Genomic DNA, 26,562 nt, shown 5'->3' on the forward strand with positions numbered 1-26,562 from the left:
AGGTTCACATTAGCACTTGCAGTGCCTGTCGAATTATTTGACAGGTCCTGCAAATGCTAATGTGGACTTGCTCATTGTTAGCACTGTGGGGTGGCTCAACACACTGCTTTAATTGAAATAGCAGTGAAAGAATTAGCTCATGTTGAATGGTTTATACGCATTTTTGTTTTTCTTTACTAAAAGTAAGCCTTCTTTGTTATACTGCTCCGAATTTGGGATTTTGGGCTAAAAAATTCAGTTTTTTTTCACCAACTTGCTCCAAATTTGGATTTTTGTGCTCCAAAAGCAACATTTTGCTGCTCCAAAAATTGCTCCAAATCCTATTTCGGCTGTTGCACCCCTCACCTTGTCCTTTTCCGTATCAATCTTGTGTCCTGAGAGGGCTTCATAAACAAATATGAAGCCAGTACTCACAAACCAACCTCAGTTATCTTTTGCCCAGCTTACTGGTTTAATGCACTTACCGATACACGAGGGCACATAATTGATAAGGAAAAGAAGAGATAAGAATAAGGTTGCTTTGTAAATACGGGCCTTAATTTTTGAAAAGCCAGCGTCTTTTTTTAGCAAGCATGTTTTATAGACTTATGTTCTAGAAGGATGTCCTGAATTTGTTTTTTGGTTTTTGTGCTGTTTTTCAAGGAACCATCATTTGCCTCGTTCCTACATCTGTATCAGAATATTGAAACGATTTTATAATTGAGCTCTTCTCGTTGCTTTCCTTCACCATACTCGGAATGTGCTGTCTTTTAATCTTTTATTGAGCTTACAGCATTCATTACCAGCGGATGAACTGTAACATCAAATGAGTAATAAACCCCCTGGCTTTGCAATTGTACGTGTATTACATATATTGAACTGTATGTACACTCACGGAATGGCCACACTAAGGCCTCAGTACGGCGAAGCTTAAGATTCAAATAAAAGTTCCTGCACTTACAGTTCTATGGTACATCTGCTTCGGACAGCAATTTATTTTTTGTGCAACAATCACCTCGTTAGTTAGAAGACAAAGAAAGTAAACTATAAGGCAACTCCTTGGCTAACGTTAGCTGAGGCAAATTAACCTGTTCTTTTTTTTCCTTCTTAGAGATACTTGCTGCACTGCTTCAGCTTGCAACTGAATAACAAATTTCTATGCAGTTTGTTCACGAGTCATTAAGAATTTTACAGCATCTATCGAATTATTGTAGTCTGTGCGAACGTACGAAGGTTAATAATGTCTCTATGCAGGAATATGAAAAGGAAGCTTTTCATTCTTTATCGAATAACTTGTCTGAGTGATTCTAGGTAATTGTATAAATCTTCTCCAGACAAATAAGATTCCAGTGCATAAAACTTGAAATCAGACAATATGCTTCGACTGTACTTCTGTACTCCTGCAATAGCACTACATACTTGCTGATTTCTGAAAAAAGAATGCCCCTCTAGCATGCATGTGTATCCAAATATCATATGAAACTGAATCTTCATTAGCGACATTGTCAACAGCTTGCCATCACTAGTCACCAAACAACATACAAGGCACATGGTTATGTTTGTTCACACAGATGTTCCGCATTCAGTTTTCTGACCCACTCCAAAAAATCATTTAGACTGAAATCTAGTGAGGTCGTTCTGATGTTTCAGAGGTTTGCATGTACGTATCACTGGAAAAACTGCGAAGGGGTTCTGTAAGGAGTGAAGAACTATTGTGGCCCTGATAGTTGCGAAAATTCAAGTGTGTGTGTGTACATTCGATGACGTATAAGGTTTAGTAACAGCATAGTCCCGGGACTATGGTAACAGTGTATCTGGTGGACATTATTATAGTAAATTTCTGTTCTTAGAAGGTGAAGCCCGTTTCAATCTTCTTTGTCATGAATGCAAAACATAAAAACAGGCATGTTGTAAAAGATGGTGTGGATGTGATTACATGCTTGTGCACATTATTTTCTTTGTTCTTTTGCAGCCGTGGAAATGTCACGATATCTTGCGCAAGCACATGACGAGAACTTCATCTCGTGTCGTGACGTCAGTGTATAGTAGGAACTGAACCTGCCTTTGAAAGACACACTCTAAATAATATTTTAGCATGCACTCTCACTTGCCTGTGCATTTTCTAGGCGTGGCCTTTCATTTGACACAAAAGAACTGAAAATTTTTGTTTCGGTACTCCTTTACGATAAGAAAGGAAATACTGAGCACCCCAATTTGCTTGTGTGAAGATTGAAATCACACGTACTGTTGTATCGCACGAGTGCAGATGTTCTGTGTAGTTTCCGCCAATTAAAAGTGCTCAAATTTTTATTGGCCATTAGAGCACCTCATTTCAAATAATATAAGTAGGTACATGTAATTAGTTGCTGAATATGTAATACCTAAAATACAAAACTACTCAGATAAGTTGCCTGCTTCCGACATTGCCATATATGGATCCCACCAGCCTTTCCATAGAAATCATTTGGACGTTAGGCCTAATATGTTGCAGTGTGATTTATGAATTTGTGACTGTGACAGCACTGCACACGTTTACTGGCTGCTGCCTCTACTTAGTTGTATTGAAACTAGTGAAATCAGGTATACAGTTTTTGGCATGTTAGCCCACTGAAAATGTAAAGAAAAGAATCGACTTGTTGGCAATGTACAAGTTTCAATTATCAGCTACGTGGGACTAGCCGGGTGGTGTGGGGTCTCCCCTAGCTGCGTCTTCTCTGGACCCAAATAAAGTTTGCATCATCATCATCAGCATAAAGGAATTATGCCCGTCTTTACAAGTGTCCATTAGAAGTGTCCATTGCTGGTTTGGCAGTGTATTTCACCACCCTTTGTCTTCCGCTGCTGTTTTAACACCAGTGCCGTTTAAGCTTGCCATTTTGCGAGACCAGCCGCAGAAAGCGAGTATGTGCCAAGCAGCTCCTAGCATAGCGTAGAATAGCAAGGGGGTGGGAAAGGGAACTGAGGGCGAGGAAGAGGGATGTGAGGGTGAGTAGAAGGGATAGAAGGAGAGAGGGCAATACAGGAAGAGATAAGGAAAGAAAAATGAAAGAAAGAAAGACTGATGTTAGGGTGAGGTGGAGAGAAGGGGTGAGGTGAGAGGGTAAACCATAGCACAATCATGTACTGTATAGCATAGCAAGGGGTGGGAAAGAGAAGTGAGGGTTGGGAGGAGGGAACAGAGGACAGAGGGTAATGTAGAAAGAGGTAAGGAGAGAAAGTGTAGAGAAAAGGTAAACAAGCATAAAAGAAAGAAGTGATGAATAAACACAGAAGAAAGCTATCTGCGTTCACCAGGTGCTGGTGCTTGCTTGCCAACTCCTTTGTTTACTCAGATTGTACAGATGTAAAACTCGCTTTAATTTCTTTTTTTTTTTCTTTTCATTTTTGTGTCTCTTTTGCATGCTTGCCAACTTTCACATTTTTCACATTCGATGCCATGTTTGTGCATCAGTCTTTTGGATGATTAGAACAAATTAAACAAAAATGGAATAATTAAACACCTCCATATGTCAGCCGGGCCAGAGACCTTTACAGAGTCCATTGCACTTCCTTCTTAGCAGTACTTTTTCTCTGCACATCTTCAGCTTGAAAATGAATAACAAGTTCCTACAAGCACTGAGTTGTTCGTGCATCATTGCGCCCCGCCACGGTGGTCTAGTGGTTATGGCGCTTTACTGCTGACCCGAAGGTCGCGGGATCGAATCCCGGCCGCGGCGGCTGCATTTTCGATGGAGGCGAAAATGTTTGAGGCCCGTGTACTTAGATTTAGGTGCACGTTAAAGAACCCCAGGTGGTCGAAATTTCCGGAGTCCTCCGCTACGGCGTCTCTCGTAATCATATCGTGGTTTTGGGACGTTAAACCCCAGATATTATTATTATTGTTATTATCGTGCATCATTGCGACAAGCCCACCGAGGCATTGGAAGGCTAATAAAGGCCAAGCAACGCGTTGGGAAGCAGTATTTTGGCATATTTTGTAGCTTGATATGTGATACGCATGGCACATCATGCGTTTAGTGCACAAATATAGATCACTTGTTTTGGATCGACACCTCTGGCTTAATATTCACGGAACTGCATGGAATGTTCACTTGCTGCACTACGTAATGATCTGACCTCACATTTTTCATCATCCATGATCAAAACGCCATTGGTTGCGCAACTTCCATTGTCGCTGTTGGCAGATGAGTGTGAGAGAAATTTAAACTAGGGATGGGTGAATAGTAAATCAGAGGTTGAAAGCGAATAGTGCGATGAAAGCGAATAGAAGCGGTGATTTCCCTCTAATTTCGACAGAGATGGTTTTTCGTCAGTGTGCATGCAGACTGTATCTCGTAGGCCAGACTTGTACACATTACAGAAAATAAGTAACCGATTACCATTACAATTACTTCATTTAAAATGTAATTGGTCAATTACAGCCCCATAAAAGTAACTGAGCAATTACAGAAATGTAATCGATTACTTTTGCGTTACTTTCCTTCAAAATTTTATTGCCGTAACACAATAGCACAAGTTTGCTCAAACTACAACCAAATACTGTGGCTTGCATGATAGAAGGCTGGAGGCTTGTCTAAAGGTGCAAAGGCTGGGAGGCTTACTGTGGCTTCTTTGATATGGTGCTACATGTTCACCTTCAGCACGAGTTGTTTTTCAAAGTTGTCATCGCTGATTCTTCCGTGTTTCCTTGTTAAGAGGTCAGCTGCTACACTGAACACTCTCTCAATGCATGCGCTGGAGGGAAGGGAGGTATGATGATGTGGGAACACCTATTCAGTATACGTGTAAATCCACAATGCAGAAAAACTACATCAGCTTTTCTGGTGTGGATTTATACTTGTAGAGGGAAATCTGAGAGCCATCAGAGAAAAGCTGATGTAGCTTTTCTGCATTGTGGATTTATACATATACTGAATTTAACAAAGGAATGCTACATTCTGTTTTGCAAATGTGCCATCCACCTCATGCGTGACTGAATTGTCAGATAAGGCCTATGTATCCCTCACTGGGCTCGGCTTGTTGGGCACTGGTCAATGGAGGTGTGTACATGCGCCTTGATCACCTCCACACATATCTATTATGACGACAGCAATCAGGCCAGCCTCATGCCTTGGATGCTTTGTATAAAGTCTTGCACAGTGAAAATGAGCATGACAGTGTGACCGCAGGTCTGTATCTAACACACCAGCTACATGCAGCAAGTCTGTGATGTGGATGGGAAAATGTTCTCATTAAAAAATTTTAGTAATGCTTGGAAAAGGAGCCATATACAGCCTGGCATTATCATCAAGCACAAGCTGCTGTCCAACCTGCATGCTTATGCAGAGTCATTAAGACCTGCAAGATTTATTGCAGCAGACACAGCACACTGTATTCAAACATATTTTAAAATTTAATTTGAACTTAAACTTAAAATTGAACTTAAAAATATGTTTAACATATTTTTAAGTTCAATGGTCCTTTAACAAACAAGTGGAAAATTGTTTCAGCTTCGACAGTCTTCGAATATGCTAATTATACTAAAGTTTTATGTATAAAAAAATGCTGAACAGAAGTTGGTCTTCCACAAAGTTGCCCTTGAAAACTTCGGTCTTCAGCACGGCTATTCATTGCAGCCACTTGCTCCTAAGCATACAACAAACAAGAGAGTCAGTATAAGCTATCCAGAAACGGGCAATGGAAATACTAAAAGACTTTCCGAGCCTGACTCAAGTTTACTATAAAAATATGCTTGGCTTTAGTTAAAATACTGCACTCCTCGACATAGCAAACAACTTGAGAAAGATGATGTAACACACATACTTTAGAAAAAGCAAATGCAAATCACTAATACATACATCAGCAATAAAAATACTACTAATTTCACCATACCTATAAGTGTGTCTATTCCCAGAAACTAAAGCGCTGTAGGAAGAGAATCATACGATAAAATACAAAAGCAGCAATGTTTACACTTGTGTCTAAAAGAAGAAAATGCGCTTATAGATTTCTCTATGTGTTTTGACTGGGACAGAAGTCACTGAAAATGTACGTAAATCAGGCTTCTCCACGGTATGATAGCACATGAGGAGAAGCCTACGTAAGCGTAAGCCACCTTCGTGTGTTTGTGTGTGTGTGTGTGTGTGTGTGTGTGTGTGTGTGTGTGTGTGTGTGTGTGTGTGTGTGTGTGTGTGTGTGCACATAATTAGGTCTGCGTAAAAGCAAGACCTTGTACAATTCCAGTGGTAGCCATGCATGCATAAATCTTATGACTATTTTGAAGACAAATTTAAAGGTCGAAGTAAGACAATGGCCGGCTTGGCTCAGAGATTTATTAAATCCAATGCAGTTCCTTTTTTTTTTCTGAGCTCTACTTCGTCGATGACTCGGTGCACACCTTCAGCATTGCAATAAAAAACAATTGTGAATCATTCTGACGAACCTACATTAGCCTTGGAAGGCTAGCAAGGACGAAACAAAACATTTAGAAGCAGTGTTTTGACATCGTTTGCCAATAAACAACGCGGTGCACATGTCAGAACGCGGGTTTAGATAAGGCGGATCTACGGAAAAACAGATGAACACAACTAGCTTCACGGACAGTTCAATGATCGAAGCGAATGCCGGGAATTTTCAAACAAATAACGTAGAATTAATTGCAAAGGAAACACTAACCGTATACGTCGGATAATTATACATGCTGACTCGGCAGTTTTTACAGATTGCATTACCAACTCGCCCAACAGTCTGTTCTTCTCGTTTTGAAGAAGGAACGCGTAGAAAAATTTGCATGCGCGGCAAATTCAAAACCGAAACTAAACGCCGTTGTCAACAGATTGCCACAAGACGGCGCAGAAAGCGTGCAGTCACACAAACAGGTCGGAGCGATGGTTGAGCAGAAGCTTCCAGGTCTATTTTATGCTGATGATATTGTCTTATTTGCGGACAGTCAAGATGATATACAGCGACTGGCAGATATATGCGGAAGGGAGTGTGAGGCTCTAGGACTAGGATTTAGTGCAACAAAATGTGGATTGATGGTATTCAATGATCACGGAGACCATACGGTATTAATACAGGGCCAAAAAATACCGAGGGTAAGCGAGTACAAGTACCTCGGAGTATGGGTAAATGAGGGGGATAGATATATGGAGGTACAAGAGAAAGCATCGGTAGCAAAGGGAAAGAGGAATGCTGCAATTATGAAGCACAGAGCTTTATGGGGATACAATAGGTACGAGGTGCTTCGAGGGCTGTGGAAGGGTGTGATGGTTCCGGGGCTTACATTTGGGAACTCAGTGGTGTGCATGAAGTCAGAGGTGCAATCAGGAATGGATGTAAATCGAAGGACGGTGGGCCGCCTCGCGTTGGGCGCTCACGGGAAGACGACAAATGAGGCGGTAAAGGGTGATATGGGATGGACAGGCTTTGAAGTGAGGGAAGCGCAGAGCAAAATGAGATTCGAAGAGAGGCTGAGGAAAATGAAGGAGAGTAGATGGGCAGAGAAGGTTTTCAGGTATTTGTATAGAAAAAGCGTTGACACGCAGTGGAGAAAAAGAACTAGGAGGCTCACCAGTAAATATACGGCTGGCAGTGCGGGCGATATGGCAACAAGGAGCATTAAGCGGAAGGTCAGAGAGGCGGAGAGGACTTATTGGATGACAGCGATGGAAAAGAAGCCGGCTCTGAGTAACTACCGAATAGGAAAAAACGAAATAAGGAGGGAAAGGTTTTATGATAATTCAAGGGGAAGCGCTTTACTGTTTGAAGCAAGGTCGGGCTGCCTTAGAACGCGTAGTTATAAAGCGAGATTTAGTAACGAAGAAGAACAATGTACATGCTGCGGGGGAACTAAGGAAACGATGGAACATGTACTGATTGAATGTGGCGATATTCACCCAGGTATACGTGTGGGCACGAGTCTACATGAAGCCTTGGGTTTTAGGGACAACAATGGAAAGCTGAACACGTCCGCGATAGAAATAAGTAAGAGACGGTTAGAGTATTGGTGGCAGAAAAGTAGAGATAAAGAACAAAAATAAATAATAGGGGAAAAATAAGGTCATTCTGCCTTAAGAGGCAGAGAGATGGACCGTGAATTTATATTTTTTGGTATAATAACATAGATTTAATCAATGTAGATAAGGTATTAGGCCAACATGAAACAAGGAAGTCTTTTTTTTTTTTTTTTTTTCTTCTTCGAGCCTGGTGGCAGACATGTCACCGCCCCGTTTTAAAGGGGACGCTCATAGCATCCATCCATCCATCCGTGCCGTTGTGTTTATTTTTTGTTCTTGCGGAGCGGTGGTGGACGAACGCGCCATTTTCATTTTACGTATTCGTTCGTGAAGTCGCATTTGGCGTCATTCAAACGACAACGTGTCTTTGAAGTTCCGGAGGTTCGTATACGTCGCTGAACAAACTCGCGAAGGTGTCATTTGAGCCCTCAGTGACGAGTGCGGTCGTGACAGCCGCGGGGAACGTCGAACGCACTCAATGGACACGAAGGGGGACATGTGTGCATGGACCGTCGAGTAGCTAACCTTCCCAGGTGACGTACGGCCTTTGTTTTCTTTGTCACGATTCCAAACAAACAGACATGTTACTTATTTCTTGTTGTCAGAAACGGTGTGCCCGTCGTTAGATTAAGGTGCACTATTGTTCCTTATTTCGAGCGCCGATATATCGTGTGCGTGTAATCTTGAAAATGCGGTATGTCGTTGAAATATAGGAAAGTATGTAATGAATGCATTGTTGCAGCACTTACGTATGAAGCTAACTTAGAGATTGTGGAATGTTATTTGCACAGTGACCGTAGCGCTAAAAATGCTCGCCGACAAATTGACACCCTCACAGTGAGTGTGTGGCGTGTGCCTTTGCGCTACAACCAGCACCCAGCATTGCTTACACTTGTTGGCTTTATTTCTAGAGTAACGATTACGTTTCTGTGTGTGCAAGATCCCGGTCGAACCGCAGCGCTTTGTCGCTCCCCGGTTCTTCTTTTGACCGTGTGCCGTCCTAGCGTTGGAACCAGTATCCAAGACACGCAATGTCAGCGAGCCTCTTTTCCAGTCTTGCGAAGGATAATTCTAACTCCAGAAGCATAATTATGTTACGTGCTGGTGATGCCTGTTAAAAACCGTGATAACTTAATTACAAAGCACCCAACATATGGGTATACTAGTCAGCCTTACAACAGCTCAATCAGTGCCATTAGGCGATTTTTCGTGAAAGCTAAACTTTCAGCAGGGCTTCTTTATATGCCTTTTGATTTCTCAGTATTATTACTTCCAACAATGACTTAGCTGTCTGGACACACCCTTCAGCTGGCTGAGGGAAAATAATTGTATCAAGTGAGCAGTTAATACAAAAAGATGTTTGCACGTTCGCACATGTATTCTTTCTTACCTGCTAGTCTATTTCCACTTATGCAGGTCATTCTAACCCTGAAGCAGTTTTGAAAATTCTTTACAAATGCATTGCGGAATTTGTGCGAGTCGTTCAGATCAATAACAGATTGGGTGCCCTGCATAACATGTGTAAATACTTATAAGGCTTCAAACATGTGCATTGCAACAGATTGCACTGTACCGCTGAAGCGAGTTTTCAGCCGCCCAGGTTTTGGAAATTTTTTTTTTCCCCTCCATGGATGTGGCATTCGAGACGTCACATCTGCGACTGATCTGGTTTTCTTCATTTAGTCGCCGGGTATGGGGAGGCATGCAGAGATCGAGAAAATGGCGGAGCATGCCCTCCAAAGTCTGTGGAGTGTTGGCCAAGGATCACGGAAGATGCAGGTTAGCCATGACCACTCAGTCAGGAAGTTGAAAACAAAAAACTCATTGCTTTGGAAGAATGTGCCCTTTAATTGTGAATAGTTGCCTTCATACAATGGTGCTTTCCTTAATTGTTCGAATAATTTGCACTAGTTTTGTGAAACCACTTACCTATATAACTTAAAAAGGAATTGTACCAGGGACTCCTTGATGCATTTTTCTTTGTTTCTGGCATGTCAAGAAGGACTGAAGTTAAGGGCCATGAAGACAGCTGGCCCATGTACAGAGATATTCCTTCACTGTCTTCAATGTTTACTTGTCTTTCCTGCAAGAACAGTATACAAAGGGCATGTGCGGCAAAGGGTAAGCACAAACTGACACTGTCCAATGTGCATTTTTAATGCCGGTCATGGTGAAGAAGTTGCATAGCGTTTCATGTTGTTGACACTGTGTGTATAATTCTTCAAACATCAAGAAAACTGATGCCCACACCAACTTTGCCATCCTGAGGAAAACACTCTTTGCCAGGATGTACAATTCTGTGAATATCTGCTTCAGTATGACAGCACACCTACAGATGCACTCAGGTGATGAGTTGTAGCAATGTCGAGAGAAAGAAAGGTTGAGTGAAAGACAGGGTGGTTGACCAGAAAAATATTATCTGGTTTGCTACCTTGCACTGAGGAAGGGCAAAGGGAGGACGGAAAGGGAAGGGAAAAAAGAGAAAGGGCTAAAGATTGGTTGTATGAAGCAAGTAAAATCAGGTATTGAGTTTTGGGCATGTTAGTCCACTGAAAATGTAAAGAAAAGAATGGACTTTTTGGCAGTGTATAAGTTTATCATCAGCCTAAAGGAATTATGCCTGTCTTTACAAAGCACTGGTTCAGGCTAGGTAGTTGGTAATGTATACTCTTGACTTTGCAGGTGTATTAAATAGTGCACCTGTTCATGCAAGTTTAGCTTAGCAAAAAAATAATTGGTAGGTGATTTACCATAACTTTGTAGTGTTTCCATTTGGCCTTGTCATCCTTTGTCTTTCAGTTTTTGTGTCATGCTCTCAGATCAGCAGGATGTCAGAAGTATCACTGACCAACTGACTCCATTTATTACTGGTCATCGAACAATTGTTTCGTAAGTGCTCCGAAATATGCCACATTCTCTTTCGTCATAAGACATGGTACCATATTAACTTGATGTATCAAGTTCTTTGGTTATACCATTCCTAGTGTCATGGTCTCATAGGTGGAAAACACGACACAGGAACGTTGCGGACCACGAAAAATCTTTATAACTGAAAAGCGTAAAAATGAAGAACCCCAGTATCTAACAAGACATGCAAAACAGCTATAAAACTACCTTAAGCAACCATGTACAAAAAAAACTAATAGTCATATTTACAGTTCGTCACAAGCGCGTTGCCTTGACGTAGCTGCTGCTGCGGGGTCACGTCGTATGGCTCGTCGCGTCAGCGACGTTCGCAACGTCGCTGGTCTGCGTCCGTCAGCTGTACCGCCAATGTAGCTCAGGAACGACGTCGAAGTCAGCTCTCTGCAGCGGCTGTACCGCTCGTCCACTCTGGTGCGAGGCCTACGGGGCGTAGCCGTAGGAAGCCTGGCATGTCCTCACGGGGATGACATCGATGTGCCCGAGCTCTGCTCCTGGCCGTGCTCCCACAGCTCACAGGACGCTGCTGCGAAGGCTGGGGTACGTCCTTGCCAGGTGCACTGCTAGCCGTCTCGGGTCGCACGTCATGCCACCGCTGCCGCTCGCCCATGCCACTTCTCGTTCCAAGCGCGCTCTGTCCTGTCCCGGCCACGTCGCCTCTCGTGCCCCTCGCTTGCTTCTTCTTCCTCCGGTTCTTTTCTTAATTCCATCTTCAATATGTATTCTTCTTTTTCTTTCTTTCTCTTATATTTCTTCATCTGGCACACGTCCTTTTATCTTACTTCTTCCTCTTTTTCTCTTTGTTTTCTACCCATGTCAATATAATCATGACAATGCGCCTCCTTTCAAGAGTTTTTCATCCTGAAAAACTGCTCATGACGTCCCTTGGTGATTTCATTTCCTTTCGTCGTCAATATGTATCATAAACACGTACGCGTCCTACCGATGCACTTCACTTCACTCCACGCACATACTCACACCACATCACTAATCACTTGTCACATCACGTGCGTCGTTGAACACTTCAAAGTTCGCATAAAGATACCAAGTCACTGTGTTTACTATCACATTTTCAGCAAATGTTCCTAATAACAGTGATGTGAGGTCATAAACACACTTAGAGTAAAGAAGTCATTACCCTGAATACTCAACATTTTCGCCAGTTCATTGTCTCGAGAACTTTCGTATTACAAAACTGCATGAACAAATTACTCAAACATACAAAAGAGGATACATTCTTCTCACCCTCTGCATGTTTCCGCAGTCTTTCTTTTTAGCTTGCCTGTCTACTTGCAGCATCCCTCCATAAACCTTTTCACATCTCTACGCAACCCAGGCCAGAACACTACTTTAGTTAATGCCATTACCATTCGCTTCACTCCCTTATGTCCCTTGGCATGGCACTTTTCCAATACAGATAGTCTATACCTTGCCGGCACCATCAATTGCATACACTCTCTACCTTTGTGCACGAACTTTCTGTACACTACGCCATTTTCCGTACGTACGTTACATCTGTTCTTGTTCCTTCACTCATTGGCCTATCTCCAATCCTACGTACGGCATACTTGAGTGTCTGATCATTTCTCTGCTCCTTATTCAGTACAGATGCGGGTATGCCTAACTCATCCAGTACTGCAGTCGTTTTAACTTCCCGTCCGTCCTCTCTTTTACCTAAAATCTGCTTCCTTGTCGCTGCGTCCCTTTCTGTATCTGTCGTCTTTCCTACGCGACTCCGTATGCGTGGACTAGGCATTTTCCATTGTGCCACTGGGTCGTCAACTGCTCTTACGCCTTTCACATTGCCTAACACCACGTCATACAAGGGCTCTTCTACACACAGTGCAGTTACACGCCCTGTGAAATATGGGGTGTCTAACTTAATTATTCTGGCCTCCGGCAAATATCTCGTTGATCCATCTACCAGCACTACTCGTGACGTTTTTCCTGTCAGCTCCCTGTCGTTGACAAAACTTGTCTAACCAGCACCGTACTAGCACCGTACTAGCACCGGAGTCTCGCGACACATGTTGGTCGTTCACTGTCCCTTTGACAACTGGCATATTATGTTTAAGGCCAGCTGCGGCCACCGCTGCACTCACTATATTCGTTATCTCAGTTTCTTTTCTGTCATCTTTCTGTCCTTCTCTATGAGCTATCCCCGCTGATACTTCATCTCGCGGTTTCCTCCGACATTCCTCAGTCTTATGGCCTCTCATATTGCACACCTGGCAATAGCTTCTTTCCCGTTGAACACCGCATTCCACTAGACCGTTACGGGCTTGATGACCAAGGCGATTACAGAGGAAGCACCGTTGCTGCATCTGCTGCTTTCTATGCTCATTATTTTGGGGCTCAAAATTCGTCTCTTCTTCTCCTCTGATCCTCTCTTTATTCATATGTCCTAAATTTCCTATCGCCTGAGCTTCCATGTATTGGTCGGAATAATCAGCGATCTCATCAAGCGATCCTAGCTTCCTTTCCTTTAGAAACACACATAGCTTCGGGTGACAACAAGCAAGAAACTGCTCCCTAACCATGCTGTCACGCACACCCTCATACGTTTTGGGAGTACAGTAGAACCCCGCTGTTACGTTCCTCACTGCTGCGTTTTCCCGGCTGTTACGTCGTTTTCCGCCGGTCCCGGCATAGCTCCCATAGGATACAATGTATTGGGAACCCCGCTGTTACGTCGTAACTGTCGGACCGTTCCCGTATGATACGTCGCGAAGTGCGCTCGGAGCCGACCGAGTGACTACCAAAGAGAGCGGCCATGGTGCATTTTCACGCAGTTTGGCCTCGTTTGACCGTAATATTAGCCGCATGAGAGGCGCAAGCAACAGAATCTTTCAATTGATGCAAACAAAAGCATGGCCTTCGAGATTCAAATTGCAAAGATGGCGTCTATGACGTAACTGCTCGCGAAAGCAAGGCCTTCGAGATTGGCATTTACTATTGACAAAAGCATAGCCTTTGAGATTTGTATTGCACAAACATGGCGTGTATGACGTAATTGCTTGCGAAAGCAAGGCCTTCGAGATTGGCATTCACTTCTGCCATCGCGTTGGCGTAGACTCATCATCATCGTTATGTGTCGGAGAACGGGAGGAGTTCGAGCTGGTTGGAGCTCGCGTGGTCGTGCGTGCGGTTCGCGGTCGGACTCGCCGCGCCGGTCGTGATTGCGTGTGCTTAGTTCTTTCATGTCTACAGCTGTTGGTGTTAAAAAAAAATCACATACGTTGATTACATTTCTGTGGATGAGGCCGTCCTAAGCTCCGCGTTTCTATCCATCGACTAGATCGCGGCTGAGCGCGCCAATTTTCGTGCTGCTCGTAAGAATTGAAATAAAATTCTGTACCACTAAATATTTTGCCGTTTTTCCTGTTTTTCGGCTCTTACGTTTCCCGTCTCTTACGTTTATTTCCTACGGTCCCTTCAAAAACGTATCAGCGGGGTTCTACTGTATCAGCCATCTCCATCCATCTGTCAAAGTAGTTAGACAAGCGTCCCACAAACTGCTTTCCCGTTTCACCGTCTTCGGGCTTACAATTACGAAATCTTTCACGGAAGCCTTCAGCAGTCAGCCTGAACCGCTGAAGCAGTGCTTTCTTCACTTTCTCATAGTCCATTGACTCGGAGGCGGACATTCTCCCAAATACACTCAAGGCTTCGCCTACTAAACACAGACTAAGTGCCGTCGCCCACTCGCTTCTATCCCAGCCTTGTCCCATAGCAATTCTTTCGAACCGGTGTAAATAGGCATCTAGATCATCTCTATTCTCATCAAATGGAGCCATTAACTTCCGCGGACAAATGCTCTTAGCTCTCAGCAACTCCCTTTCGCTATAAACCGACGATCTACTGTCATCATCTCTGGGAATAGAGGCATCTGCCAACCGCAACTTTAAAATCAGAATCTCCTTCTCAGCTTCACGCGCCTCGCGAGCTTCCTCTTCCGCGCGTTCAAACAAGGTAAGTGACTCCTCTCGGCTGAGTCCCAGCGCAGTCGCGATGCCCAACAATTTCTCGTAATCCATGTTCCTGTGAAGTGAGAGACCAATTGGGTAGGTTAATCAATCCTGGCAGGCTCGCCAATATTTTGTCATGGTCTCATAGGTGGAAAACACGACACAGGAACGTTGCGGACCACGAAAAATCTTTATAACTGAAAAGCGTAAAAATGAAGAACCCCAGTATCTAACAAGACATGCAAAACAGCTATAAAACTACCTTAAGCAACCATGTACAAAAAAAACTAATAGTCATATTTACAGTTCGTCACAAGCGCGTTGCCTTGACGTAGCTGCTGCTGCGGGGTCACGTCGTATGGCTCGTCGCGTCAGCGACGTTCGCAACGTCGCTGGTCTGCGTCCGTCAGCTGTACCGCCGATGTAGCTCAGGAACGACGTCGAAGTCAGCTCTCCGCAGTGGCTGTACCGCTCGTCCACTCTGGTGCGAGGCCTACGGGGCGTAGCCGTAGGAAGCCTGGCGTGTCCTCACGGGGATGACATCGTTGTGCCCGAGCTCTGCTCCTGGCCATGCTCCCGCAGCTCACAGGACGCTGCTGCGACGGCTGGGGTACGTCCTCGCCAGGTGCACTGCTAGCCGTCTCGGGTCGCACGTCATGCCGCCGCTGCCGCTCGCCCACGCCACTTCTCGTTCCAAGCGTGCTCTGTCCTGTCCCGGCCACGTCGCCTCTTGTGCCCCTCGCTTGCTTCTTCTTCCTCCGGTTCTTTTCTTAATTCCGTCTTCAATATGTATTCTTCTTTTTCTTTCTTTCTCTTATATTTATTTCTTCATCTGGCACACGTCCTTTTATCTTACTTCTTCCTCTTTTTCTCTTTGTTTTCTACCCATGTCAATATAATCATGACACCTAGTTTGTGGGGTTCATTGCGTTCATGTTTTAAGAGTGAAGTTGTTCTAGCTCGGAGTAAAATGTCACGACCCAAAACTATCATCATCATGAACCGACACACACACTCTCTTTGACCTCTTCATCTTCTGCTTCACTGCAAGAACGTGTGCGCCGATTTATCCAGTGTATGTGGCAATGGGCGTCGGCAGGGTGGGTGCAAAAAGGGCACTTGCCCCTACCCAAGCTGCACCAGCACTACAGTATTCGCAACTTTCACGGCCTATAGGTGGCGCGACTGTACATCCAACATTAGGGTGCCTTGATGCGCGTTTTGTTGCGCACACATCGAGGCACACTATCCAACATGGCGGTCGTTGAGATTATCGGCCCGCTGCAGACGATTTAGGAACGTACATGTTTGGCGAAGAGTTCAGTTCTTTGCGCTTCGGCTGCACTCCGATTTATGTTTTTGTGAAAGCAGGGTTGCGGTGACATATTATAATAAGTAAACGAATGTCGGGTACGTGATTGGAACCTCATTAGGAAGATAAATATGCACACAATTGTAAATAAAGCAAACACACTGGTCGCGTTGCTTGCGGCGCTTAATCGCGCGTTGCAAACCCCGCTGTGTTGTTAGCACGGTATGGTAGTAGGAGACTCAGTAAAGATGTCTCAGTAATATCAGAGACATTCTCGGAGACATGCTTTATCTCATTTTTGCTTGCATTGCATTCTGCCGCGTAGCTAGCTCAGCTCCCTTCAAAGCACGAAGTAATGTAAGTAAACGAAAAAAAAAAATGTGTTGCCCTTCGAGACCGAAGCACAAGAACCACTTGAGGCATGTGCGATTATCGGAAATACGATTTTATTGCGCTTTCTTGGTAAAAAAGAGAAAAAAAAAAACCAGCGGAATGCCACAATGGGTCGACAAGCAGCGAATGAAACCAGCGCAAGACTCAATTTTCACGTTTAAGAAGGGACGTTTCTGTTATCATCCTACGCTTTCGGTGTTTATGAGAAGTGCAATAAGTAACATCGTACGGGACAGGAACGAAAAAACAGCGCCATCACCAAGTAATACAGAACAAAAAGAGCTGGAGATGTGAAGGTCACGGAGGCACTTCACAGCAACTTCAGACGTGGAATGGTGCAATGGACGCTTTGAAAGCGGACTTTTCATTAAATTCTAGAGGCGGAACGCATTCCTTATCAGTTCTGGTACTGTCTGCACAGCGACTGTGTCGAGCAGAGGAACGAAGCGCGAGAAAGGTGATATGAGGTAGTAGACATATACTCAAACACAAGATGGGATTCTGCATACATTCGTGGGTCTTGGTTATTTGCTTGCGAAGTTTAACCCGCTTAACCACTCACGGCTTTTCGAGGCGCTAACCTGAAGGGGAGGCTTTTGATTTGCCTCCCGCTGTACGCTGTGAGCACCGAGGCCCGCAGTAAAATCAGTTGCCTTTTTCTTTTATTTTCCGTTCACAATGAGGAACCGAAAGTGTCACGTATCGAGACCGAGCACACCGTCGCAAAATGACCCCAAACGAGACAAAACAAGTGACAACATTCGCTGACTCAAGCGGGTCCAACATTTCAATAATCTCAACAGAGCTTCCGGCGGCCACCGCTCCGCAACGCCACGGTACCTGGAAGTTGCGAATAACCTCATTACAACAGACTTTCATAGTGAAGAGGATTTTGGTCTGTTGTAAAGGGAGTATGTAAAATCCAAGTACTGTTACAACATACTTTTATGTAAACGCTGAATGGATCTGTCATAACCAGAGAGAATTACGAGTCACAAACATGGTCTTATTTTTAACGGGGGACCAAAAAAAAAGCGATTTTTGGAAAATCGCATTTTCAGCTTTTATAGCCCATTTTCTATCTGATTTCAAAATATCTTCACTGAAGACTACGTAGAAGTGCTATAAAAAATTTTTTTGCGTCTGCCGACTTGGATAAAATTGCGGAAATAGCAAAAAAAGAAAGTGTTTTTTCAAAATCATAGCTTGGCAACGGCGCAACCAGTCGCCACCATTCTGGGCTCGTCATGAAGAGCCTTTCTCCTTGTTCAAGTTCTCAGTTTCAGCTAGCTCCTCCATTCAGTAACAAGCGTACAAAAAGCACATGTTTGACGTTCAATTCAAGGCCCCGATTGGCTGCTTCTGCTGTGATGCTCGCTGCGGGATCGTCGTCTGCTGCTTGTGCGTCGCGAGGTCGCGGCTGTCGAAAATTGCGCAACTTAGTGATGCGATCGCACTCTTTCTGTGTTCCGTTATTCATTGTTTCATGTTCATGTTCATGTATGCATAGACTTTAAAAAAAATAGTTAATATCAGAGTAGTTCTTGACAAAGTGGTCATTTTTTAACGGTACTAAAAAATGTAACTGATTAAGGAACTTGAGAGCCCAGTTATGCCAAGGGTAAAAGTATCGGTGCAATGTGTTCTTTGGGCTGGCTTTAACAGCGGTGTGTCTTCCGTTTCAGATGTGACCATGCCTTCTATGGAGGAACGAAGATGGATGCTTTGGATATTGCCAGAAATGCATTACACCAGCCTCTTGACATTGTTCACCATTTTATACTTACCGTATTTACTCGAATCTAACGCGCACCTTTTTTCCGGAAAAACGAGTCCAAAAATCGCATGCGCTTTAGAATCGAGTACCGAAAAAAAAAAGAAACTCGGTTATCGTATTGCCATCGACATTTCAAAATGGCCGCCTCCTACGATTTCTGTCATGTTTTCAGTTCGTACGTATGCTGAGGAGAATTGTCATCCCGTTCTGCGTTCGCATCGACGGCATGGAAGTACCGACTCTAAATACTCGACGAGTGTACCACGATGCCGCATTTAAAAGAATGGTTATTACATGTGCAGAGAGACGGACGGAAATCGGGCCGCATCGCGGTCGTTCGGATATAGTTCGGATATAGTTCGGAGTTCCCGAAACGTGCGTGCGAGACTGGCGCAAACAGAAGCAGAAGATTTTTTACAGCAAAGCTTCACGAAAAGGTTTCAGTGGACCAAAGCAGGGCCGGTTTCCCGAAATCGAAGAGCGTTGACAGCGACGAGGACTGATCCATTACGCGACTCGTATCGCCGCCGTAGTGGTGACAGTTTTAGCGGCAAGGCCCGCTTTTTGACCTTGTGTTTTACTTTTTTGAAACTTTAGTTTTCTAAAACCCTAATACATGTTCTTCTGAATGTGCGAAGTTTGACTCCTACGGACTTTTTTGTTCTTTTCTCTCACGCAAAATGGGTGCGCGTTACAATCGATGTATTACTTTTTTTTTTTTTTTTTGGTCGCGGAAAACGGGTGCGCGTTACAATCGAGGGCGCGGTAGAATCGAGTAAATACGGTATGTGCTGGGAACATGACAATGTGGTGGTGGTGTGACGATGTCTATGGAATGCTGCTAAGGATTGAATTATACTGAAACGAATGAAGTTGACTATACAGTTTCAGTAGTGTTAGTCAATTGAAATTAGCAAGAATGTACTGTATTTCACTGCAATGTATATGTGTCAATGATCACTGTGAAGAAGTTGTACCTGTCATACAAAGCACTTGTTCAGGATAGGTATTTATTAACACACATCTTTACGCATCTGTATGCGATGAGGGAAACTGTTTTCAGTATAAGTTACCCCAGCACTTGGTAGTGGCAATTTAATTTTACACTGCAATATGTTATAAGGATCGTAATGAGCATGTCAATACGGCCTTATAAGTGTGGATATTTGTATTGTGATAGTCTTCATTCAATATAACTAGTTATACATTCATTGTGTTTAAGTGGAATATCTACTTGTGTGTGTGGTCGTGTAAGTGTCTGAAACATTATATTGTGAATAGATTACTTTGTAATTTATGGTATCATTATGCTTTCATTCATGCAGGATAGAGACATTAATGGGAAATGTGTAAACTGTGCTAGTACGCATAGAGAAATAATTTTTTGTGCAGTCCCCATAAATTTGCCTGTGTCTCTGAGCACCAAAAACTGAGATGCCACTCTATCCCTTGTAAATGTTTTATGTTCCTTTCTTTATATCTTTTAGCTTGTTTCATAATAACTTCATTTGCTTATATATTATTTCATATGCTTCATTTGAGGAATTATGGGGTGGTTCTATTGCTGTGTGGCATTTTATTGATACTTCTATGGGAAAAATGAAATAACAACAAATACTGCACTGGGTTGCTGCCTAATCTATTATAATATTAGGAAGAAATTTGCCCATTTAGGTATAGTACCAGAATTACATCTAAGTCACATCCCTATGCATTCACTTGAGGTTTTTGCATGTATTAGGCGGAGTATTTACGTACAGAGAGATGGGAACTTATGTAAAATGTGTTGTGTCATTGCGTGGTTACCACTACAGTAACGTGGTTTGCATAGGGAAAGGTAATCGTCTACTTCATTTACAAGTGCAGTAACCTTTCTTCATTGCCTGGTGCTTTAGTCCACTTGCAGACAATGTGTGTTACTTGGTTTTCATTGCCTTTCTGTTATCCCTGTGGCTTTGCAGGTTCCTTGTCTTTGGTATCCCATGAGCAGTACTATTCACTGATGTCTACACAAGGTGGACTGCATTCCTGTCGTCAGTGCACCTATGTGACCAAGGACAGGAGAAACATGAAAAGACACCTTCGCAAGCACACGGGCGAGCGTCCCCTCCAGTGCCACCTTTGTCCAGCTGCATTCTCTCAGAACTCTGATCTCACAGGGCACATTCGAACCCACACAGGAGAGCGTCCCTTTTCCTGTGACTGCTGCAGTGCATCTTTTTCGCATAAATGTAACCTCGTGCAACACATACGCAACCACACAGGAGAGCGTCCCTTCTCCTGTGACCACTGCAATGCATCCTTTTCACAGAAACACCACCTCTTTTGCCATGTGTTCTGTAGTCATGCAAAAACGAAGCCATAAAAAGTGAGTTGTCTACAGGCTTTCTTCAAAGAGGAGGAGGTGTGCCACTGAAGGGACAGCTTCTTCATTAGAGGTGACAGTGGAAGAGTAGATTGAGGTTAGGAAAGTAACGTAGTTTGGCAGCTCATAAGTGGTAATGGCATGAATTCATTGGAGGAAAAGAGAGTGGTGGAAGAGAGTGCAAAAGAGAGGCCACATTCTTGTCATATGAGTATCTACACAACCATGCGCCACTTTGGGGTAGCAGTCACTCCGTCGCAAAAGCTGGTGAGCGCCCATAGGCACTAGAAATCGAACCCTGTGCCTCCCAAAGTGGCTAGAAAAAAGAACTCCCAGCCAGTAGAGTTCGAAACCATGATTTTCTAATTATGTGCCCGATGATCTGCATATTGAGCTATGGCAGCAATATTTTTGTTGTTTGGCCACCTTAATTTGATTGCCTTTACGTCATGATGATGCACATCAATTAAAAACTAAACTTAATGAATACTAGTCATTTTATTCATGCGCCCACTCCCACATTCCTCTTGCGAACCATTCAAATATCACATAGCTTCAATGAACCCGTAGACAAGTATATTTATGTATTCTTTATATATTTACGACATACTGCCAATACTCATTTTGGATTTTTGCAGGAAGGACAAACGATAAATGTCAGAATTGCAAAAACAATAAATGTCAAAAGTTTGCACATTCTAATAAAAGTATTTTGCAAAACCTAAATAGACTTATTATTCGTTCTGAACATGGCAGCAAACTGGAATGACCTTCTCGCCCCGCTACGGTGGTCTAGTGGTTATGGCGCTCGACTGCTGATCCAAAGGTCGCGGGATCGAATCCCGGCCGTTGTCGCTGCATTTTCGATGGAGGCAAAAATGTTTGAGGCCCGTGTACTTTGACGTAGGTGCACCGAGGTGGTCAAAATTTCTGGAGCCTTCCACTGTGGCTTTCCTCACAATCATATCGTGGTTTTCGGACGTTAAACCCCAGATATTATTATTATGGAATGGCGTTCTAATTAATTATGCTCAGTTTAGGAGAGCTACTGCGAATCTCTATTTAACTTGCTAACAAAGAAGTGTAGTTTTCATTGGCTAACAATTATGTAATTTCTTCGAGGAAATATTGAGGCATCATAGTATAAGAAAACAGGCTCCAAAATCTGATATACAATATCATATTTCCTACACATATTTAATTTATTCATGCACCGACTAGCCCAGCAATGGAATGTATTTAATGGCGCAATGTATGCAATGTCTCTCCGAATTTTCGAATAGCTGTACACTATTATTTGAAGGGAATGATTTTGCTTCATTTCCATTAGCAAATGTTAGCAGAGATAAAATGTTGGGCAGCTGTTGAAATAGTTCACTTGTGCATTTTCAGACACTTTCATTTAATACCAGTGCAACAGTTTTTGGCACGCATGAATCCTAACTGGACTTTTTCACGCAGGTGCAGCGAGTGCCTTTCCAGCTCCTTGAACCCCATTCAGACAGTTTAACAGCTTCAACCTCCGCCTGTGCATTCCCACAGACCGTCCACACTCTGCCTGCTCACTTTCAGTAAAAGCTGCAGTCAAGATTAAAGTGCAAGCCATATCCAGACTTTCTACAGCCTGCATGGCACATCCTGCTGGGAAAGTATGCTTCCATGTACATTCCTACCACAGTGTACCAACAAGCAGTGGCCACTGTTGAGGCCATGTTCATTTTTACGATCCCTTCTTTCAGTGTTGGCAACATTGCAGCACCTAATTTTGTGTTGTCATAGAGAGTATATCGACGGGTAGTTCGAGGGAGTGTACAATATTTTCTCTTTGAACTGCATTACGAAAACTCTCTCATGCAAGCGCCGTATATTGACATCTTTAAATCGGTCTATCTCTGCCAAGATTCGGGTAAATCTAGTCAGCTTGGGAAGTCGGGCAAGTTTGTTGTTTGTTGTGTATGAAGCCTTGTGGAACTTAACAGGCATATAAAAAGCTTTCTGTATTCCATACCGTATTTATTTCCCTGCTTGCTTGTTTATTGATTCCCACATATATTCTTTACGTTTGCTTCATCGCTCATCAGTTTTACTGGACTATGCTCTGATCTGTCGGTATGCCTTGTTTGTGCCTGCAATGCATATCAGTTGTTTCCAAGACTAGAGCATTACCTAAAACTCTAATTGTGCCTTCATTCCTGATGGAACCAGACATCACAAACACAGTGCCCTGCAGAGTCTTCTAGCTCATCATTTGACATAATGAGCTTCTTTTAAACTACACTTTCTTTTTTCCTGGTTCATGCCATCTCTCATCATTGTTGCTGTTATCAGTGATGTGTGGAACAACTGGGTATCTGGCCAAATTGTTCAGAAAATCAATGTGCAAGAAGTATTTTTATGTGCGCACCTTTTCCACTTTGAATACTAGTCGTAGGATACAGTGTTGTTTCTTAATTAGCTTTCCTTGAATTGGGCTTAGAATGTGATATTTAAGGTTGCTTTGAAAAAAGAGAACTTGTGTTGTTTTAACATGCTGGATGTGATCAAGTGTACTTCTGTTTCTCAATGTCATTCAACATTCCATCTATGCATGCCAATTCCACTGGCATGTGAGCAAAGTGTGAAATCGCGTTTTTTTTATGTTACGCTGTGCAAAGGTGTTGCAATTACTCCATGGGGCTGTAGGTACTTTGCAAAGATAAAATTTTTCTGCATCCACAAAGAAACATTTCTTTTATTAATCTTCAAATACAGTGTTTCTCTGTATTGGATATTATTCACATTTGTTAGCTTCATTCCTTGAACTGGACATTTTACATATTTCACTTTTCTAGAATTCTTTCCATTTAGCATCTATTTATTTATGTATTTATTCACGTCACTTGTTGCTTGTTTTTTAATTGCCACACATTCACACTCATGTTCTGCTCATTAGCTTCATCACTGAACAGTTTTATTGGGCTGTGTGTGTTAAAGTATCTGTGTACCTTGTTTGTGCTTTCACTCCTAATGCAACCACACGTGGCACACACTGTGCTCTGCAGAATCTTCTAGCTTGTGGTTTGTCATAATGAGCTTCTATTGAAATACACTTTCACTTTCCTTAGTTCAGAGTTTTTATGATTGTTCTCTCTCGTTAAGGCATAACTTCACAGTTGCCTCAATGGAACAGAATTATTCCCGAGTCATTGACGCACTAGCATTCATTTTGTTCTCATGAGTGCTGAGCAGAATGTGCAAAAAATATTGAAATATATACACTTTCCACTTATAATAGTCTTAAGATGGAGACTGTTTCCATTGTTGATTAGCTTACTTTGAGTTGTTTTAAGTAGTAGTGGGTATTTAGGGTTGCTATCAAAAAGGATATTCCGTGGTATTTTATCGTTTTAGATATAGTCTAATGTGCTGCTGCTTCACATTGCAATTTAACATTGCAATTGTGCTCACCAGTTCCACTGGCATGCCAGCAAAGGATGATATTGCATTCTTTTATGTTATGATATTGAGGTATGATGCAATCATTTCATTTCAGCAAACATGTTTTATGTGATGCGAAACGAACTAGCGCTAAGAAACCGTCACATGAAACGGGAGGCACACAGGACAGGCGCTCAACTTTCAACTGAGGGTTATTGGAAAACAATAATATGTTACGGCAATCAGCAAGGGCTATCACACTTGTGATGCATCCACACAATAACAAGTGTCAAGACATCACCATAAACACCACATCATGGCCATGCATTAATGCAGACTCAGCTGCCTTGCATCCAAAGCAATAGAAATCTTCCAGGATTATCGCACCACCTGACTCTTGAATTAAACACGCTTAGAGTGACACAGGCCCAAATTCAGTATAGACGAAACATTGATAACACCAAAAAGAAACACGTGCCACGAAGGCCATACAAGCCAAGAAAACAGCCAACTGACGTAGAAAACAAACAAACCCATCAGCCAAGAAAATTCGGTACAACATCTGTAAAGGCACTGAACGAAACACAAATGACACACTAACCAAGAAGCTCTGTAAGTAAAAAACAATTATAGAAGGACAGCGCAAAAAAAAACGAAAAACAAAGCTTGACCACCAAAGCACCACGTCAGTAAATAGAAATAACCAACAACAAGCCATTAGCAATGCTTAAACAACAGATGGTTGTGTACTTCATTTACAAATGCAGCAACTTTTCTTCATTGCGTGGTGCTGTAGTTCACTTGCAGATAATGTGTGTCACGTGCTTTTCATTACCTTTCTGTTCTCCCTGTGGCTTTGCAGGTTCCGTGTCTTCGGCATCCCATGAGCAGTACCATTTACTGGTGTCTACAAAAGGTGGACTGCATTCCTGTCGTCAGTGCAGCTATGTGACCAAGAACAAGAAAGACATGAAAAGACACCTTTGCAAACATACAGGCGAGCGTCCATTCCAGTGCCACCTGTGTCCAGCTGCGTTCCCTCAGAAAGCTCATCTTACACAGCACATTCGCACGCACACAGGAGAGCGTCCTTTCTCCTGTGACCAATGCAGTGCATCTTTTTCACAGAAGCAGCACCTCATGGAACACAAGCGCACCCACACTGGAGAGCGTCCCTTTTCCTGTGACCACTGCAGTGCATCATTCTCATGGAAAAAGACGCTCATGGAACACATGCGCACCCACACAGGCGAGCGTCCCTTCCAGTGCCACCTGTGTCCAGCTGCGTTCCCTCAGAAAGCTCACCTTACACAGCACATTCGCACGCACACAGGAGAGCGTCCTTTCTCCTGTGACCAATGCAGTGCATCTTTTTCACAGAAGCAGCACCTCGTGGAACACAAGTGCACCCACACTGGAGAGCGTCCCTTTTCCTGTGACCACTGCAGTGCATCATTCTCATGGAAAAAGACGCTCATGGTACACATGCGCACCCACACAGGAGAGCGACCCTTTTCTTGTGACCACTGCAATGCATCCTTTTCACGGAAAGGCAACCTCATGAAGCACATGTATTGTCGTCATTCAAAGAAACATCGCTAAAGGGCAGGAGCATTCATCGTTACAGAGGCAAAGGAACATTGATTGATGAATTAAATATTTGTGTTTGAATGTAACATCCAAAGTGTATGAAACAGATTTTTTGTGCCTCAGGAATTGAGTTTGTTACAGCGTATTGCTTAGAGAGAAATATGTCATTGTTAATCATACTCTTAATCCTTGATGACATAAGTTTGATTTGTCTTAAATGCACATTGACTGAAATGTGTTCATGGTTTTAACCTTCTTGAAGTTGCACATTACATATGTAATTAATAAGTACAACAGAGACAGTTGTGTAATTGATCATAGGTAAAAAACAGCATAAACAAAACGAAACACAAGGAATGGCAATATTGCGTGCAATTAGGGTGTATACAATAATCAAGCAGCGCGAGTCCGCAATGCTCACTCCAAAATGTCTGTTGCGAAATTAAAAAATGAATCCTAGAATGAAATTTATTGCAAATGTCTGATTGTTTTGGTCGTGGACATGTCACAGCACAACAAAAGTGTGGGTGCGGAGTGGGGCTCACAATTATAGTGTTAAAAGTTTGGATGCGGTTTGAAGTGAATTTTAATCTCTGCGTGATCCTATCTTCGCTAAAGCAGTGCTAAAGGATATTCTTTTAATAATGAACTGATGGCCATATTGATAACATGCGCTGACACCAACGTTACAGTCGCGTTGGTGTCAGCAACACGTAGCGGTCTACCCTTGCTTTTAAGGTAGTTAGAACTGGGAACGGGCATGGCCAGTGGTGTCGCCATGGGGGTGTACTTGGTGTTAACCTCCCCTCCCCTCAAACCTACTTGAACGATTACATTTTGCA

At 43.1% G+C, this 26,562-nt stretch overlaps 1 protein-coding gene across 1 annotated transcript in view; it reads left to right on the forward strand.

Moving 5' to 3' along the window:
- Window positions 1-26,278, forward strand: part of LOC119372668 (gastrula zinc finger protein XlCGF8.2DB-like) — an 83,246-nt gene extending 56,968 nt beyond the window's left edge. The window contains exon 3 of the mRNA XM_049420095.1: window positions 25,179-26,278. Within this exon, the coding sequence (XP_049276052.1) occupies window positions 25,179-25,732 (554 nt within the window). The 3' untranslated portion in view covers window positions 25,733-26,278. The remainder of the gene's footprint in view (window positions 1-25,178) is intronic.
- Window positions 26,279-26,562: the final 284 nt, after the last annotated feature.

This window comes from Rhipicephalus sanguineus, chromosome 10, assembly GCF_013339695.2.
Source record: "Rhipicephalus sanguineus isolate Rsan-2018 chromosome 10, BIME_Rsan_1.4, whole genome shotgun sequence".
NCBI classification, from domain to species: Eukaryota; Metazoa; Arthropoda; class Arachnida; order Ixodida; family Ixodidae; genus Rhipicephalus; species Rhipicephalus sanguineus.